This window comes from Diabrotica undecimpunctata, chromosome 6 (assembly GCF_040954645.1).
Source record: "Diabrotica undecimpunctata isolate CICGRU chromosome 6, icDiaUnde3, whole genome shotgun sequence".
Taxonomy (NCBI): Eukaryota; Metazoa; Arthropoda; class Insecta; order Coleoptera; family Chrysomelidae; genus Diabrotica; species Diabrotica undecimpunctata.
The window spans coordinates 83,162,206-83,183,468 of record NC_092808.1 but is presented as its reverse complement, the minus strand read 5'-3'; the positions used below and the strand labels follow the sequence as shown (position 1 = coordinate 83,183,468).

Below are 21,263 nucleotides of genomic sequence, written 5' to 3'. Positions count from 1 at the left end.
AAAAACACCCAAAACTTTCATTTCCAAATAACAAAATGTAGAAGATTTATTATTACATCTTCTCGCAAATCTGTATTGGTCTCCTGCGAAGAGTTTTATAAATCCGATATTAGCAACGCTCGAAGTCTTTTAAAAAAAGGTGTAACAATATCTTCATTTACACCAAAAAGACTAGCAACTGGAGTTTCAGTTAATGCTGCCAAAATTGCAGATGTTAAAAAGCTGTTAGAGAAACACAATGGAGTGAACTGGATTGATAGAGGAGTCGAAAACACAAAATAAGCAATTTTATTTAAACATTATTAATTATTAATAACACTACCTTGGCAGAGGTCCTTGAAGAAGATGAACCTTGCTGCAATCATGATCAAAACGACGAAAGTGTACAAGTTTTATATTTATGAAATAATGATTTTTTTTTAATTCAATAAATTTTTGTAGGACTAGTTTGCATTTATTTAATAATCCTATTAATAAATCTTAAAGTATCACGGCATGATACCATAGTATAAAAAATGGCAGAATCCGTACCTGTTTACAGTGGCATTTTGTTAGTTTTTTCAGATTTAGGCAAATCCATTATTGTAATTTTCAAAAGGGGTCAAATCCTCTGACATCCAGTACCAAATTTTTAAAACTGGTCAAATCCAATTTATTAGCAACATTTTCTGTGCATTAAAGTATTCAAACGATAAAATCGATGTTTTTCTTTAATAAATGATATATTAATAAGAAAATAACAAAGTGTCACGAAATAATAGTCTATTGTGTTTGTCACATATACGTGTTTATCTCCATCGTTGTAAAAATGGAGTTGACCATTTTTGATCCCAGGGTACAGAATATACTCGTTTATTGACATCTTTGTATGAGTATGTTTATGGCAAATAGCGATTCTCTCGTTCCCATTGCATTTCTACATCTATATTGGATTTAGCTAGTATCTTCCTGAAGTGTTTTATATATTCTTCGATGCATGAACTTCAGGAATATTTTCAGTATGTGGCTTAAACTGATTGTTCGATGATCTTGACATTCCTTGCATTTGGTTTCTTCGACAACGCTATAAAAGTAGATAATTAGCCAACCTTTTGGAATAATTCATATACCCTGTATTGCATTGTATAAATGGACCAAGATCTTAATGTTTTCTTCTTCTATTAGTTTTAGATAACTAAATTAAGGAATGTTAATAGGTAAATAAATAAATAAGATATACAATATTATCTGTAATAAAAAAATACTAAAATAAATAAATTTATTTATATTTTTTATTTCCATTCTTACAAGCTTAGAAAATATTCTTATAAGTATTTTTCTATTTTTATAATTATTACTACTATAATCTACGTAGGTATACATATATACATATATATATATATATATATATATATATATATATATATATATATATAAAGTAAATGATAGCATGCAGTTTAAGATTTTTATAAATACTGTTGTTTTGTCTATTATGAATTAAATACATAGATAATTTTTCACTAATCAAGTTCGCTAATCAAGTTACTATTCCTCACATTTAGAATCTATTTTTGTCACCCTTCCGATTCATTTCCTAATAGAGGCTAACCAGCATTATTAGTTTCTATAATTCCGTTTCCCACTATATCCATATCGTTTGGATTTCTACCTTTTAAAATAGATTGAATCTCTTCTAAAGTTTTTCCTTTTGTTTCGGGCACAAAAAATATTGTGTAAAATGTAATAAATACTGCAAATCCGCCAAAAATGTAAAATGGCACATGAATTCCTATGTATTCAGTCATAAACTGATACAAGTTGACGGCGACCAATCCTCCAGTTATAAACATTGCATCTGACAATGTCATGCCAATGGCTTTAAGGTTATTGGGAAATATTTCTGCAGTTATAACGATGGGTACAATTCCTACTCCAAGTTTAAAAACTACAGCGTAAATCATTATAGAAACAATTGGTATCCAGCTAAAACTTATAACATTATATCCAATTATCTTTAGATTAAAATAGACGGCAATACTCAAAAGACAAACGGCGGTTAGTATGCTAGAAAAAAGAAGTAAAACTTTTCGACCATACTTATCAATTTGAAATGAAGCAAATATAACTGATATCAGCATTAAAGCAGCAAATAATATGGCAGCATGAGCACTATTCATATAATTAGTACCAGCATTTTCCAGAATTAGATGTAAGTTCATTAAAATAACTGAATAAGCGCAAAAATGTTGGCCAGCATTTAAAACTGTCATAATTAGTATTCCCTTTCTATTGCTTGGTACTAGAAATAAATCCAAAAATCTTCCTTTCTCGTGTCTTTGCTCCTCTAATGATTTTGAAATTTGTTCTAATTCTTTTATAGGATCAACATAAGGTTTGTAAAATTTGATCGAATGTAAGGCATCTTCAGGTCTGTCTTTAGAAAGAAGATAAAGCGCACTTTCTGGTACTCTAGAAAATACTAAAATTTCAATAATAGCGACAGTGCCGCCTATTATACATGGGACGTAAAAAGGTAAGTAAGGTCCTACAGAATACACTATTAAACACCCCAATAACATCATAACATAAATAATACTTGACAGAAATCCTCTTATTTTAGAATCTGCTATTTCAGCAATAAAACACGGTGCTGCTACGAATGCCATATTTCCCGACATTCCACAAAAGAATCTGGCCACAAAAATATACACCATCTGGTTGCCTAATCCTATTGCTAGCCATGCTACTAATACAACGAACGACGCTAGAAGGAGTGATTTTTTTCTTCCAATTTTGTCAACGAGATATACCGTGAAGGGTAAGCCACAAAACGATCCAAGTAGAAATGCCGTTTCTAAAAACTCAGCTTCGCGTTTAGTTGTCTGGATGTGACTTATATCGCTAATAAGATATGGAATGTATGGTGCACTCCAGCCATAAGTCATACCATCTGATATTGCAAAGAGTGTACCTAGAAACACAAGTGTAAATTAAGAATCAAATTGCTGTAAACAAAATTATTAAAAGGGTTCTTATTCACAAAAAAATTACATAAATTCTTAAAAAATATACGTTCTGAAACAATTATCAATACATTTTTATGGCAATTATTGATAATGCATTGTCAAGAAATTAATATGTTCCTGAATTGTATAAAACACAAAGAAGTCTTTAGCATACTGATGATTTTCTAGAAAAAAGAATGTCAAAAACGTAACTAACAAGAACAAGACGAGACTTAGACAGTCTTGGTCTTGGTCTTGCACCAATACACCTGGTCTTGGTATTGCGCTCCCGGTCTTGGTCTTGGTCTTGCAGCAAGAGTCTTGCAAGTTTCGCAGTTACCCATTAACCTATTGCTATTTACTAAACGTTACTTTAGATCTTAAAATAACGTAACAGAGTAGGTACATTTTAAGCTTGAATTAACATAGCCATAATAAATATTAACTAAATTAATAAATGTCTAAACACCTGACACCGGGTGAAATTTGAATCCACGATCTAAGCGATCCGTGCCTACGCTCTAACTAATTGAGCTATCTATATGCCAGAGGAGTCAATATGTTTACAAAGTCTTGCATTTAATTAGCTTACATGTGTTAAAACATGGTTAAAATACAAAAAGCCAAATTAATGACGTTGTTTCATAATTTATTAGGAAATTTGTCACATAATTTTTTAAACTGTTCTAATTCTTGTTTTGAGTCGTTTTGTATTTTATATGTTTTTGTATCTAAAAGTTTCCATTTTAAAAACCTTATTTAATATTTCAGCTTAAACCTGGTACGAAAATTTACTTTATTTTAACGTGTATAAAACAGTAGCATTATCCTATCAAGGAGCTCTTCAACTCTTAACAGCCAGATAAGTATTCAGCCTGCTATTCAATAAGATCTGTTTCGAAGGCAATCAATTTAGAATATTTCAAAAATTTCATATTTTTCTTTGTTTGAATCTCATCTTCGATATGTTATTCCTTTTAGGGGTTCTGGTACAGCTGCCCAATCCGTTGTAATTTCTTAAATAAAAAAAAGTAATAAGGTATCTGTTTGGCCTCAGAAGAACAACACATTGCAGTCTACTTCAAAGATCACGAGATTTTAACATTTCTTTCTTTGTATATTTTAGAAACTGTTTGCTTAGTTCGTAAACAACTACATGTCTTTCCATCGAGACCTAATCATAACTGCTCCACCAAAAATTCAACCTTTGATGTTTATTTACCGATCCAGTTCACTGAGTTAGTAAACAAATCTATATTATATTCTGCAAAAAAAACTATACAACTATCTCCCTTTACGACATATATATATCTGAAAGACCATATTATTCAGTAGAAGAGTTTCTTAATTAATAACTGAGATATTACAATATCTTTATGTACAGTTCCATGGTTCTTTACCCGTGCGTCATCATTACCCAAAGTAGCTTAAACTTATTAGTTCCTACGGTTGATTATGCAATTTGTTTTTGTCTTTTTTCTCTGAGTCTTTGTAAGCTTTGTACATAAAATTGTAAAATTTTCAATGACAATAAAGCATATTTCTATTCTATTTCCATCCAGGTTATGTTTATCCATGCCTATGATGGTCTTTTAGAATGGGGTGGAACAAGGAATATTTACTTGCATTTTATAAACTTTCAGAAGTGATTAATTAGAATTATTTATGAAAAAAATTTAAGATATTACAGCGATCTGTTATACAACGAGAATAAATTTTTAACTGTACGTAAATTGTTCTGTTACAAAGCCCTTATACACATACATGAAACAAAAAAGGATAATATTAAACATTAGCAATCATGCGCATTAAACTAGTTATAAAAGGAATAATGCAATTTTACCTAAATGTAATAAATCCATACTCCAGAAATATGTTGGCTACATAGGACCCAAATGATACAATTGTCTACCGGAGAATTTAAAACAAATTAAGAGTATAAAAAACATAGATATAAGCATGAAACTAAACAATGGATTGGAAACAAAACAACACAATTCTGTAAAGAACTGATTAATTGATAATAGTAATAAATAAAAAATATCTAAATAGACTTTGTTAACCAACTACAACATTTCTTGAATTTATTGACATATTTATGTCATATGCTATATTAAAATGAATGTATTTTTGTAAGTGCGCATATGTAACTCTTTATTTATACATTTGTTAAATATTTGTTTGTTTGTATATATATTTTTTAAGTCTCACGCATAAGGAGTGCTACTTTTATGGTAGCTCTACTTCAGTGATTTTTCATGTTTATTTAGTATTCAGTATGCTTTTTTCTTGTAAATCTATAGTATAATGTAAGCTTCCTAAATAAACAATATTATTAGTATTAATTACAATAAATGTCTATTATTATTGTGTTTTATTACAACTTTTTACCCTTCCCTACCACAAAAGGGATATATCCAGGCGAATTGAATGTAGTACTGTAGAACCAGAAGTTTCAGAGACCCCAGATGCACAGAAAGAGAAATCGAAGGGGTATACGTGTATATTAATTACAATAAATTTCTATTACTATTCTCTTTTATTTCAACTTTTTGCCCTTTCCTACCATAAATTTGATATGTCCTGGCGAATTGAATTTAGTACAGTACAACCAGAAGTTTCAGAGACTCCAGATACACAGAAAGAAATCGAAGGGGTATACAGTCATTCTAGTCGCACCTGCAGAGTTTCTACGCGCATCGAAAATATCGTGGTGTTAAAATTTAATAGATATTCACATTCAAAGAAATTCCTCAAAAGGGAACAAAAAAAGTCAGCAACTTAAGACATAGTTAATAGAAATTTCAAAAGTATAATTCTGTATTGATAAGTAAAAAAGTCTTGAGTCAAAAATATAGCTTTCGAGTGATGAAGTTTTTTATTAACCTTAAAAAAACGATAAAAAGTAATAGAAATCGACTGCTTTTCATCTCTATTTTGAAATTAACTCTCAAATTCAATCACTTTTTATTCGTTCGTTAACTAACTTACCTACTAAAATACTTTTAGTGCTTTAATTTGTTTGTTAAAAAAAAACAATCGATATTTTTAACTAAGGATCTTTTTAATTAATTGTCAGTACATAATTGATATATAAGTTATATTAAATTTTACAGAAAAAAAAGAATTCATACAAAACAGATTATACTTTAAAAAATGATTACTTCGTTTCTCAGTGTAACTATAATTTGACTTGAACGACTTCCTCATTACTTTTCTTAGTGTACTAATTAGTTTATCTGTCACTGTCACTCTAAGGCAATGGTATGGAACACGGTTCGTAGACTTACTACGGTTGTATCTTCCGACTAACCAATGAACATTAAGCCCGAAATTACGTCACGAGAGTACAGTAATTTGAATCGTAACATTGTTAATCGTCGTTTTTATGTCTTTGATGTGTAGAAAATAGTAAAGATAGTTATGAAATAAAGATGTCTAGTGGATTATAATACCTAATTATGGAAAACTGTTGATATGTAGGTAGTTTGGTACTTAAAACTAATCAGAACTGGTTGTTAATTTTTATCTAATGTTAATGCAGGATTTACGTAAATCTAGGACTTCAATCTCCATTTTACACTGAAAATTTGTCGCGTATACTGAATTTCCATCAATACTGGATTAACTATTGAATGAATTACCGAATTACATAACTATTTTTTCCATTTTTTTTAATATTTTTCTTTCACACTACAATCTGTGCCTGGCATTCTAAAATTTCATCAACATTATTATTACGTTAATACATAATGAAATTTTAAAGTTTTAACCTACCTTATAAAGAGGTACGAAGACAATAGGTACGATGTACAACTACAATAAATAACGTTTCTTCGATAATTCAAAATAAGTTTTTATAGAAAACAACAACAAAATTTCAAATACAAAAATATAAAGTAAACTGAGATATTTAAGAAACGATAAATAATAAAGCAAATAATAAACTGAAAGATAATTACCACGAACAAACTGTGATAATAAATGGGTTTTGTATTCTTGTATACTCTGGTGACGTAACTCAAGCATCCCCACCCCGGTCGGAAGAGTCAACCGTAGTAAGTCTACGAATCGTGGGTATGGAAAATCAACTACATCGTTATTTAGAGCTGCTGTCAATAAAGTCACGATAGCGAATATGGTATCCAACGTGATATACAACGATCGATAACGGTCATGGAACTAGAAGTCACTCCGAAATTTCTGTCCTCCGAACATCAAAGGTTCCGACAAAGCTTTCGCTTCTTGTTGGGATGGTGTATTCTGTGGTATTATTTTCCTCACTCAATTGTTTATTTGTTTACGAATTATTTGTTAGTTATTGATTGATTTTTAAAAGCTAGAATAACATAGGTACATTTTTGTTGTGTTATAGGTATAGGCAGCCAGTATTACGCACTGATATTTGCCTATATTTAAAACCTTATAATATTCAATACCCTATTCTGTGTATTCTACACATTAGAACTACGTTAATTTCCTAATAAAGTAAATTAAAGTATTTTTATTAATCTCTGGCTAAACTTTGGGCTTTTTTTAACTATGTTATCGAAAATATTTCAGTAAAATCAATTTTGCAATTATCAATACGTTTTTCTTAGAAATATTGTATTCTTTATATTTTATTTTTTCTTTACGATTCTCTTGTTTTTTATTAGAGACGACAATTTTTTAACCTGTTAGATGTTTGTTTTTATATTCCTATTTTCTTCTTCAACATTCTTACAATTACAAATTTGGTCTATTTTTCTCTTAGATTAGAAGCACACTTTCCGTTTTTTTAAATTGTATTACGAGATATGTGGAAAAGGTTAATTGTTTTGTAAGAATTTTGAATGAAGAATGATGGATAAAGTTTGGAATTTTAATTTTTAGAACTTTTTAATTCTAATAATTTATCAGTCGTATTAACAATAAAGTGAAATAACTTTCCCAGTCTTGTAGATGTTAAAGTCATATTTTGGCTTCATTGCCATTGCCATCTAGGGACCTGTATCTATTAAATCTAGGCTTCTAACAAAGCCTATTATCTATTTCTGAAATACGTTTGTTACTTGATCAGGTTTTAAAAGTCCCAGGCATTTATGATGTTGGCAAATAATTACCATATAGGAATATGTAGGGTGGACGTTTCCTCTGAATTTTCACAAAATATATATGTTAATTATAATCACTTTGCCAATTTTAGAAAGGGCTTTAGAAATAGTACTAAAAAGTTGAAATATCCTTTTTGCTTGCTTTTGGCCTGGAATATTTTTGCAATATGCTGCACAAAGTACCACGTTCAGCAGTTCTATCTGTAATCACGTTACCAAAAATTTCTTTATGCATTGGCATCCATAACAAAGATGCATTGTGTTGCTTCATCAGATATCAAAGAGGCTGATTACAGTTCCAAGCTCTAACAAACTGATGTAAATATAATAAATCTGGAACCTCTTACATAACAGTTTTTCAAGGGCTGGTTATAGTCTGATATTAGTAAGACCTTTTACCCCTATACCTTATCTAACATATGTTTTGATACATCGTTATAACATTTGATGGTACCCTTGTGATTTGTGCTAGTTTTTTGTGTGTAAACTTTTTCATTGCGCGAACCGGATATATAGAGTGCAACAGCCAAATGGAATGAATTGGAAAATTAATAGAGTTGGGTTCAAAAAACGGTAAGACACGTCGATTGGTATTTTCAGGTTCGCAAATTTACAATAAAGACTAACTTTTTATACAAAGTGTGTCATATAACAGTGGTCAATAACAAATTTATTATTTCAAATATAATATCCTGTATTTTTTTCAATTTTTGGATGCCTCAGAATATTATAGATATATTTCATGTACAATATTGTATACCTATCTTTAACTGTTTTAGAAATTAGAAGTGTTTTCGATTTATTCCAAAATTTGCTACAATACAATACTTATTTTTCATGTAGGTGTTGATAATGACAAAGTAGGTAAGCAACAATTATTTCAACATTATTTTTTACTGATATGAAATAACAAAATTATTTTTTATAACAGTTTTGTTTATTTTAGTCTAAAAGGTCTATGCAACATGTAAAATTTTCAATTTTAATAAAGGCTATTACAAGGATATTATCCAACAGAATTTTATGTACTTTCGAATGTACAGAAGTATAAACCCAAAATATTCGCATGGTGCTTTGCCAGTAATTTTACTTTGTCACTTATTGCTTACAACAAGCCGTTTAAATGGTGTTACCCAAAGTTAAATATAAACCATAATAATGTCAATTATTTAGTAATATCAGTGCTACATTGGAACTTTGTTTTCTTGGATATTTTTTTTTAAACTGTATAAAACAGTATTGTGTTTTTTTTTAAATGTTGTATACAAAACCTAGTTTTATGACCATAAGTACCTACTTATAACTAGTTTTATGGCTACAAAATTATGTAGGGGAGGGAAGGGTAAAGTGAAATGGTGGGGTAAAGTGAAATAGCACGTTTTCAAATTCTTCCGCGAACGGAGCCGCCACTGTTTACAATCCAGTTAATGTTTAGAAGTAGTACGTGCTTATCGACCATTTTGTGGCAGTCGTCTGTCGGTGTTATTGAAAATATCACTGTTTATACATTTTTGGGCGACAATTTGTAATATCTGCAAGTGAGTGTAATTGCTAAATCTTCTATATTGTTTAACTAAACATATTTTTGAAACTAACACACAAAAACAATTTTATTATAGTTAACCATCTATTATACAAAATAGATTGTTAGGTTAGGGTTAATAATTTTTACTGCACCAGTATTGCTTTTAAATCCATTTGGTGCAATGTGAAATGTTAATAGACGGGGCAAACTGAAATTATACTTGATTACCACCATTAAATAAAGAATATGTGTCTTTCCAGGTGTAAAATGCGAAATTATAAACGAAAAACGACCCAACTACAATGGTCTGTGGAGTCAATGAAATCTGCAATCAGGTCTGTGCGAACTGGCATCTTTAACCAAAATCAAGCTGCTAGGCAATACGGAATTCCTGTTGGTACGTTAAATCGGAGAATCAAATCCGGTAAAAATGAGGAAGAAGCGTCAAGAAAGAAGCTTGGCCGATTTCAAACCGTATTCAGTCCGGAACAGGAAAAAGCATTAGTTGACCACCTTATTGGTATGTATAACTTATTTTTTGGTTTTTCTTATTTAGAACTAAGAAGTTTAACTTTCCAGTATGCAGAAATTAATAAAATTCCAAACAACTTTCATAAACAAAACTGTTTAGCTGGTAAAGACTGGTTGTACCTATTTTTAAAAAGGCATCCCCAACTGACATTGAGAACACCAGAAAACACATCAGCAGCTAGAGCTTCTGGCTTTAATAAAGTTTCTGTCGACACATTTTTTGCTCTATTGGCTGAACTTCAAGATAAATATGCTTTTTCTGCCAGCAGAACCTACAATTGTGATGAAACTGGTATAACTACTGTCCCAAATAAGCCAACAAAAATTATATCCGTAAAGGGTAAAAAGCAGGTGGGAAACTTGACATCTGGTGAAAGAGGCACTCTAGTTACAGCCGAAATTTGTGTTAGTGCTGCAGGTCATTACGTTCCACCTCTTCTTATTATTCCTCGTCAGAGAAGAAATCCTATTTACGAGATAAACTTGCCTCTAGGAAGTATTGTGACTTTCCATAAATCTGGATGGATGCAGACAGAAATAATAAGCAATATCTGGTTCCCTCATTTTCTGAAACACACACATCCAACTGAAAATGATCCTGTAATCCTAATATTAGATGGACATTCAACACACGTTAAAAATTTGGCTTTAATTGAAACAGCAAGACAACACCATATTCATATTTTAGTAATTCCTCCACATACGTCACACAAGCTCCAGCCACCTGACGTAAGTTTCATGTATCCTTTAAACAATTATTATACTCAAGAGGTTAGAAACTGGCAGAGAAACAAATCGAATAAACTTACTGAATTACAAGATGTAGGTCAAATATTTGGTAAAGCGTATGCAAGGGCAACCACACTCTCAAACGCAGAAAATGGTTTTAAGTCAGCAGGTATTGTCTCATACGATAATACCCAATTTTCAGACATAGATTTTGCACTGTCACAAATAACAGAACGAGAAAATATTTTTAAAAAAACCCCAGATTATTTTCTAGCAATAGCTTCTATTCAACCTGAGCCAATTAGTTGTGAACCTTCGGCTTCTCGTGATTCAAACAATCAGGTAACTAAAGAAACAGTTGAACCTAATATTGAAAAATCAGCAGGTAACAATAATGAAAACGACCAGGCACCTCCGAGCAAGAGTGATTTATCAATTTCTTGTCGTTTATTTTATAATGTAAAGAACACTTCCGACAGCTCACACACATCTCCTTTAAAAGAATTACGATCTCCAAGTGATATTCTTCCATTACCAAAAGCAACATCACAACTGACAAAAAAGGGTGGAAAACGTAGGCATGGTAAAACTGCTATTATAACATCTTCCTCGTATTTGTTAGAGCTAAAGCAGAGTTTCGAAAAACCACATACAAAAGCTGTAAAAAATGTTAAACGAAATTTGAGCCAAGAAAATATTAAAAGTAAAGCTAAAAAAATGAAGTCCCGAAAAACATCGATGGAATCTGAAAGCTCTTCCGAAGATTCCAGGAATATATGCCAGGATTCTGATTCAGAAGAACTTATTTCACTAGATGATGAACTCGAAACAACAGAGTTACTTCGTTGAAAAGATAAGGAATTTACTTTAATACAGAAGAATATTGAAAAAGATGATTATGTCGTGGTAATTTTAACAGAGATAAAAAAGGGAACAGCCATAAAATTTGTTGGAAAAATTAAAGGGCAGTGTTTAGAAAACATTTACGAGGAAGAAACATATGACATAACTTACCTGAGAAACTACAGAAACCACCAGGACTCATTTGTGTTTCCAGATATACCTGACGACAGTGTTATTTTAAAAAGTGAAATTGTCGGCGTGCTCAGCAATTTTTCTGCACTTCGCCATAGAATAATTAAATTTTCATAAATGTGTTTATTATTTTTAAATTATCATTTGCAACAAATATTAGAATAGGTACTTTTGTGTTATTTTTCTTAATACAATTTTCATTTTAAAGACTTTTTATATATGCTAGTTATATCTCACATTACCCCACCAACTATTTCACTTTACCCAACCGTGTGGGGCAAAGTGAAAAAAAGACAATGCCTGACAAACCCTAGCATAACAAAAAATTTACTGACTTAATTTAATTTATATCTCGAGATAATGATAATAAACGTTGTGGTTATAAGATATGTTTTTTACAAAATCTTATTTCGAAAAATGTAAAATTTATTTAATTTCAAAGTTTAGCTATTCCACTTTACCCTACTCTCCCCTACATATTTGTATTTCCGGAGCCCCAATTTTAATCTTTTAATAGCCTTTACCTGACTGTCCGCTGTTGGCAGGTAAAATTACAATAATTTCTTAGAAAAACTGAAAGCAAATTTTGTCCGGATCGTTGTGAAAAGGTTCCGTTGTTCGGAGGTGTCTTCCTACCTACGTATTGTTACGATAAATAATGACGCATAATATCTAAACTGTAAACATCCTTTCTCATTCAAGTCTTTTCTAGATCATACACCAGCCGGCAGAAACCCCAGATAATACCCGACGGGTCTCCTACGATTCGAAGTTTCCAGAAGCAGGTCGAACAAGAAACCGGTCCGGGTGACCTTCTCGTCTGTTCGAAGGGAATCGCCGGAATTCTAGTCTAACGGTTGTTTAGTATAAATATAGAGACCTTTCATTTAAGTTGCAGTTGGTTTTTAAATATCGAGTTAGTTTGAGTCCGAAAATATAATTGTACGCGGAAATAAATATAAATAAATATTGTGAAATAAATTAGTAATAAAGACTTTATTAAATTTGTAAGTGTTATTAATAGAACCTTTGATAATAAATAAAGACAATCTTCTTTCTTCTTCGTCAACCATTTTCCATCCACTCCTGAATGTAGGTCTCTCCCAATCGCTTCCATCTTTCTCTATCTTGCGCCAATCTAATCCACTGTTTGCCTGCCACTGTTCTTATGTCATCTACCCATCTTTTTTGAGGTCTTCCCATGCTTCTTGTTGTCGTCCTTGGTCTCCATTCTAGAATTCTCCGTGTCCACCTGTTGTCATTATATCGGGCTACGTGACCTGCCCAGCGCCATTTCATTTTTGCAATTTCTTCCACAATATCCCTAATCTTCGTTCTACGTCTTATCTCGGTGTTTCTAATCTTGTCTCTTAGTAATATTTCAAGCATGATTCGTTCCATTGCTCTTTGCGTTGTTTCTAATTTTTTAGCAGATTTTTTGGTAAGGGCTACTGTCTCCAAGCCGTAAGTACAAACTGGTAGTATGCATGTGTTATAAAGACAATAAATTAGATTAATAAAAATACTACAGTATGAAATGTTCAGTGGCATAAAATAGACTAAAAATATAATTAAGTCAAAATATATTTAAATCTGAAGGTGTACATTTACAATTACTAATGTAATTTACATTTAAAGCCTTTTTTGCTAAATTGTCGACTATTTCATTATGTTTTACGCCGCAGTGCACTTTAATCCATGCTAGCTTTAGAAGTTTACCACTGTTCTTTAATTCCATAATTTTCTTTGCAATATTTAGTTGAATATAATTTATTTTAATTTTGGTTTGATTTTTTTTTAATTTTTCTAGTGCGCTTTTGCTATCTGAAAAATAATGAACTTTTCTTGAAAACCGTTATTTTCTATGTATACTAATGCCTCCAAAATAGTTTAATATTTGGATCCCAAACTACGCAAGCAACTTTATTATGTTTTTTAACGGCATCAGTATATAACTGAGAACTGTTAAGTACTAGATCACTAATATCTGATAAAAATAATTGATTCCGAGTAAGTTGAGGAAATTAAGAATAATCCCTAAGAAAAATTGGTTCAATGTAATTAAATTCGGTACTAAATTTAGTTCAAAATATGGCAACATATCGTTAGTATGTACTAGTTCTTTAAGACTCATATGGCTTCTACTATTAATAGAGATTTTTTACTTTTCCAGTATATGCTAGTAAGATTCAATAAAGAGTTCATAAATTTTGTTTATTAACTTACTGTTTTTAGAAACAATTTTTCATAGAAATTTTTACATAAGTATTTTCTTCTTTATGTCAGAGGTGGTTCACAGAAATAAACCATTAAATTGGAGTTTGGTGTACTCATTATGGCTCCAAAGCATTTTTTTTATTTTAGTTACTATACCGTCTAATTTGCGAATATGGTGTTTCGCAGCTTGTGAGTAGAATATAGAACCGTAGTCTAATATAGATTTAATGTATGATTTATATAAGAGGAGAGCAATATTGGAGTCTGCTCCCCAGTTACTACTGGGGATTATTAAGATCTACTGATCTTAATACATTTAAGCCTTTTTCTGCTTTTGTTACTATGTGTTCTATATCTTCCTTTCATAACAAGTTCCGATCTAGAATAATTCCTAGATGTTTAATTGATGGTAGTACTGGAAAAGTGATATCTTCAATTGTTACTGAATTTTAGGTATTTTTTCTGGAGAATATAATTAATTTTTTTTATGATTTGAAATATTTAAACCTATAAATTTCCAGCAGTTTTTTATTTTACTATACGCCTTCTCTATTATATTGCAACCAAAGGGAATTTCGCATCAGTCTTTGTAAATTATGAAATCGTCGGCATATTCTAATATCTTGTCAGAATTTTGAACTCTATTTTCTATTTCTATTTTTATTTCTATTTAAAGAAGGTGGTCATAATACCATTATGGCATTACAGCATCTTATTAAAGAAATATGGATACAGAAATCCCGCCCCAATGATTGGAATACGTTGCACCATACACAAAAAAGGAGATATCTTGCTCTATGCTCTAACCACAGAGAAATTACGCTTCTAAATCCATTGTATAAAATATTTTTCACAGTACTATGTCAGCGTATGGCACCATATGCAAAACGAATAGTAGGAAAATACCACGCTGATTTCAGAGTTGGTAAATTTACAATTCATCAAATTTTGGAAAAAACACTGGAAAATGGCATTGATCATTGAATGAAGCATTCAATGAAGCAGTGATCGAATTTGTATACCTGGAAGCGCTCCTTAACACTGAAAATAATACTACTGCAGAGATAAACCGCAGAATTTGCACGGCAAACAGATGCTATTTTGGGCTCAATCTCCTCCTTAAATCCGCAATTATATCGAGAAATACAAAAATAAAACTCTACAAAATAATAATACACCCAGTTCTAACATATGGTTCAGAGACCTGGACTCAAAAAAATAATGAAAATATGTTAGGATGTTTCGAAAGAAAAGTACTAAGGCGAATCTATGGAGCAATTAATGACAATGGAGTGTGGAGGAGACGATCCAACTTCGAACTTTATAAAATATACCAGGAACCTGATATCGTAAAAAATATTAAGATAGGACGTCTGAGGTGGATAGGACGTGTACTGAGCATGGAACAAAATAACCCAGCTAAAAAAACGCTACTTGATAGACTCATTGGCCAGAGATGAAGAGGAAGACCTAAAACAAGGTTCCTTGATAACATCGATGAAGACATGAGAAATATGTGGAATACGTACGGCGATGGATAGAGACGACTGGAGAGATATTCTTGAGCACACTAGGATCCACACAGGGTTGTAAAGCCAGAATGAAGATGACGATATTTTCTATTTTGGCTGCGTATATCATATAGAATGGGGCTTAGAATACTGCCTTCTGGAATACCGACATTAATATTTTTTCACCTATTATCTTATTCCCTATTATTAATGAGATTGTTCTGTTATTGTACAATTTTATAATACAAAGATTTACATTGTCGTAAGCGCTTTCTATATCTACAAAGAGAGCAACTACTGATTAAAAACGCAAAAAAGAAGTGTTAATATCTGTTATTAAATGTCCAAATTTTCCATTGTGGAGTGTTTCCTTTTAAAGCCGAGTTGATACTGTGGGATCTTATATTTCATTTTTAGCCAGGATTCTAATCTTCTTTTTATCAATTAATAATTGAAAGTTTTTAAAGCGCATGACTCTGCAGATATTCGTCTGTATGAATTTGGTAAATAATGTTGTTTATTTGGTTTCTGGATTGAAAAAACTGCATGACTCTTCCAACTGCTTGGCTAACCTTGAGTTTCCCATATTGAGTTAAGGATATTCAGCAAAATTGTTTTCAGTTTTTTGGCAGGTAGTACAATATTATACGTATAGTAAATATTGGCCAATCCACGAGAAACATTTTTCAAAAGTGTCTTCATGGTGATTTTTTTGGCTCTCGCTGTTTAGACTCCACACACGTTCTAAATCTTCCTCAGTCCGTGCTGGCGCTATTTTATCTAGGAATTATTCAGTCTGAATAACTGGAAAAACTGAAGGCAAATTTTGTCCGTCGTTGTGAAGAGGGTCTGCTATACGGAGGTGTGATGAGACACAGTCCAATCAGTTAAGAATATTTAGCACAACGCGTTTACAGTTTTTGGTTGTACATTATATAGTAAATATTGTCTAATCCTGGAGAAGAATTTTTATCGGAACTTAGGTTAAACTCCAATTCATTTAAGGTGAATTTTTTTAACAAAGTGTCTTAATGGTGATTTTTTTGGCTCTCGTTGTTAAGGCTTATACACGTTCTAAATCTTCCTTAGCCCATTCTGGCGCTATTCTATCTAGGAATTATCCAGTCTAATTATCTTCAATTATCTTGGTAACAGGTTCTTTGTAACAGGTTCTTTGTAGGTATTTTTTAAACTTTTAAGATAATTCCATATTACAGTTAACGGAGTTTTTTAATCCAGAAATCTTTAAACGAAACCCTTTTGTACACTCTTGATTCCACCAAGGTTTATTAAATTTTAAGTTGGTTATGATCATAAGAAATGTTATCAGTTTTTATTGCATTTAATTATAGTGTATCAGAAAACAACAACCAATCTGCTTTTTTGAAGTTGTATTTTTGTATATTTAGTAAATTTTTAATTACATATAAGTTATTAAATATATCAGTTAGAATAATCGAGTTAGGTTATAATAGGTAAATGGTATAGATACTTTCCCTTAAGATACTTCCTCAACTCTTCAATTATAATATGTAGCAATTTCATTAGAGCAAAGTGTCAAATCTACTTCTGATTTATAAATTTGATGTGGGGCAGAAATCAGAGTTTCCCTCTGATTCCTACCCCACATCCTACCCTACATTCCTACCGTAATACCTCTCCGGTATTAAGAATTACTAAATTGGTATTTTCTTTTGCCTCGAGTAAATTATTACAAGCAACATTTTTTTTCCGCATGCCCACACACTATGATGACAATTAAAATCACCTGCCACAATGGGGTGTAAAGTTGTAGTTAAAGAATACTACACGTGCACCCTGGGTAATGCTATATGAACTAGCAACAATAGAACCGCCAGACCTGTCTCTCGTAGATCTCCTGGCGAACACATTGCAATGAACAACAGCACACAACAAACAAATGATGGCTCTTTTCAGAGCCAGTTCACAATCGTACCAACAATTCGAGTATGCCAAATAAATATTGAAGGCATCAGCCGAAGCAAGAGCGAATATCTTAGCAAGCTACTGACAAAAAACAAAATTGACGTGGTTACTGTTCAAGAAATACATACTGCAGACGACCTACAATTAAAAAACCGTGGCCAAATCCCTGGATACACACTAATAGCTTCAATCAACCACGCTCAGTATGGTATCGCGACTTATTGTAGAGCAGACATCAAATATTACAGCACATGTCACTCTCACTCGACACAAGAGATTTTTATACTTGCTGTGAAAGTAGACGAAATAACGATAGTCAATATATATAAACCACCGAATGATAAATGGCTACAAAACGTACTTTCTACATTTCTAACAGGGAGAACAAATCGCCGAATGGGCTGAGTTTCACTATCTCAGACTTTTATACGATGCAAAACAGAAACCTACCTTCCATTCTGCAAGATGGCAAAAGGACTACAATCCCAATCTCATGTTTATATCTTCCAGCGAAAACCTCAAAAAACGACTTAAAGAACGCCACAAGGGAAGTTCTCGATAACTTTCCTAGATCCCAACATAGACCAATAATTACAACATTGGGCACCACCATCCCTATTATAAATTCAATGCCTTTGCCAAGATGGAATTTCTGGAAGGCAAGGTGGGAAGAGTTTAAATTCCAACTTGGAAGTGATATTAGACATATCAAACCAGAGGTCCAAAATTATAAAAGATTTGCATCACTAATGATTAGCTGTGCAAAAAATCACATCCCACGTGAAGTTACCAAATCCTACATCCCACATGCTGGAACGACAAATGTAAAGAACTACTTGATCAGTATGAGAAATCTAGAGATCCTGAAGTTGGTGAACAACTCTTAGAAACCCTGAATTCCGCGAGAACCACAAGGTGGAGGGAAACTTTAGAAAATCTCAATTTCACACACTGTTAGGAGTTAAGACTGAAATCCAGACATCCACCCACTAGAACTGTTACAAAATTGCAAATAAACCAGACGGCTTTTCTCTTCCTCGTTGTAAATGGTGCAACCTTAATAGAATACGAGTTGGTCATGGAGTTTGTAACAAGTCTCTGAACCAGTGGGGTATAAATGCCAGTCAGGGATGTGACAAATCCAGCGCTGTTAAACAAACAATTAACCACATCGTCTTTGAATGCCCAGCCACCAAGTTCGTTGGCAGTCTTCAAGAAATCCACCAACTCACTCCCAAAGCAAAAGATTGGCTTCGAGGCTGTAACCTTTGACTTTAATAATTTTTTTATTTTATAGGTTCTACGTTTGTGTTTTCTTATTTATTATTGTTATTATCATTTTTTTTTTAACGTAAAACTGCAATGTGTAAAGTTCATACGAATATATATACCTGCCACAATAAAAGGTTTTTCCAGACTTTAGACTAAAAATTTAGTCCATTTCCTTGCATCTATTTTCAAATTTGGTTTAGCATATATAAAATATACATTAATTCGAGTATTTTTGTCTAATATTACTTTTATAGACACTCACATTAAGTCATTTATCTTAAAAAAAGGTTTAGTTTTGCTAAAGGCATATGATTTTAAGTATTATGGCGGCGCATGCAAATCCATTATCTCTATCTTGTCCAAAAATATTAAAATTACTGATTAAAAATTATATTAGTTTTTCAACAAGTTTCGCATAAAATAGCTTAAGAAATATTTCTGTCACAGAAATTTTTCTATGCTTTCCTTATTATGAATTACAGATCTAGTATTATACAGTAAATTACGAAAATTGCGATATGAGACTTTTGTTTGCATCTATTTTAAGTGATTCTAACAAATTTTGATCTGGTGAGAATTGAAAATATTTTTATAAAATATTTTTAATCATGTGTAACATAAAATCCATCATTTCGTAATTTACATTTTGTTTTCCGTCAGTCTGGCATCTATATGTTGGTATTTTTTTGAATTGTCCAAATTCCACTGCATTTGATGACCTTGGAATTTTAACATTTTTTTATGTTTTTCTAAGTATCCTAATCTATTGTTATTATTTTCAATACCCTGTTTTTAATTTATGACTGCTGTGTAGTATGGACTATCTCGTTTATTTTTGGATACGGATGCGTAGCTGTTTTCATGTTTTTCTTTAGCTTCTGTATATGGAATGTTTTCAGTTATCATCATTTTCTCAACAGATTTTCTTTAAAAGTTAATTGCAATTTTTTCTATAATTTGCTATGTGGTTTCCGCCGCATAAGATACATATTGGTTCCTCTCTTTGTTGAAAATTATTGACTTGTTGTCGAACACTTGACGTGTTCCCCTCCACAATATGGGCTTCTGATTTTTCCTCTACATTGGTCGCTTAGTTAACCATATCTCAAACATTTATTACATTGGACGATCCGTGGAATATATATTTCTACATCATAAATAAATTTTTCTATTATTACTTGAAAAGAGGTAATGTGTTCTTTAAATGTAACAATAACTGTCGATGTAGGAATTCCCTCTTTCCCATTTTTTCTTTTTAGTTTTTTATTATTTATAATTTCGAAATTATACCCCACTTTAGGTTTAATTATCTGGCTTAATTCCAATTCCGATAAGTCAATATCAACTTGTTTAATAACTCCTTTCTTGGGAAAAAAATGTGGGTACGTATACTTCGTATCCCTTTGTTATAATTTTTCTGATTTTATTAGTAAATTAGCGCTACTGTAAGAATTTTATTCAATTTTGATTTTATTTATACCTACAACATCCATATTTATATTATTTTTATTTTTAATTTCTGGGACAACATTTAATATCAACCTTGCGCTTCCAATTCTATGAAGTTCTATAGTATTCTGTACGAAGACGTAGTATGGACCAGCATCCGATAAAGAGTAAAAAATGATCGGCCTTTTGAGAAAAATAATTGTACTTACTCCTGTTTGATTATTAATTGATTTGTGTGAATTATCTGTGTCTACCTGTTTAATTGACCGTGATCTTTTGTTAATACTTTCCTCGTCTTTTACCATAATTCCTGTACTGTTCTGATTTATGTCCAATTTCGCTTACAAATAATACATGCAAACTACTAGAAAAAATTTTAAATAACAGATTAATATGGTTTCTTGAAAAAAACGTATTATTAAGCCATATCCAAAGCGGTTTCAGAAAAGGCAGATCAACTCATGATGCCTTAGTAGCTATTGACAATATTATATGTGAGTCTTTTAGAAATAACCAGAAAGTAATTGCCATATTTTTTTATATAAATAAAGCATTTGATACTGCACGGAGATACAACATTTTACAAACCATGTCTAACTGGGGTATCAAGGGAAATTTTCTTGCTTTTGTAAAACATTTCATGAATAATAGAGTATTCCAAGTAGGTGTGAATGGAATTACTTCAAAAACAGAATGTCTTAAAAAGGGTATTCCGCAGGGCTCAACCTTAAGCCCCACTCTATTTTTAATAGCAATTAATAATATGGCTCAAGAGATAAAGCTACCTTTGAAAGCAGATATGTATGCAGATGACTTAGTAGTATATACTAGTAGCTGCAATATTACACTAGCCTCAAAAGTTTTGCAATCATTTCTGCATAAACTAGAAGACTGGTCCCAAAAAACTGGTTTTACGTTCTCAAGTGATAAATCTTGTTTCATCGTATTCAATAAAAGAAAAACTGAT

General features: G+C 31.6%; 1 protein-coding gene and 1 long non-coding RNA gene across 2 annotated transcripts in view; one reads left to right on the top strand and one right to left on the bottom strand.

Annotated features, from left to right (window-relative positions):
- Window positions 1-1,508: 1,508 nt before the first annotated feature.
- LOC140442706 (facilitated trehalose transporter Tret1-like) overlaps window positions 1,509-21,263 on the bottom strand; it is a 38,797-nt gene continuing 19,042 nt past the window's right edge. The window contains exon 2 of the mRNA XM_072533689.1: window positions 1,509-2,950. Within this exon, the coding sequence (XP_072389790.1) occupies window positions 1,584-2,950 (1,367 nt within the window). The 3' untranslated portion in view covers window positions 1,509-1,583. The remainder of the gene's footprint in view (window positions 2,951-21,263) is intronic.
- LOC140442705 (uncharacterized) lies at window positions 9,422-13,370 on the top strand. The gene is made up of 3 exons (XR_011951121.1): window positions 9,422-9,618; window positions 9,866-10,125; window positions 12,613-13,370. It is a non-coding gene; the product is annotated as an uncharacterized lncRNA (long non-coding RNA).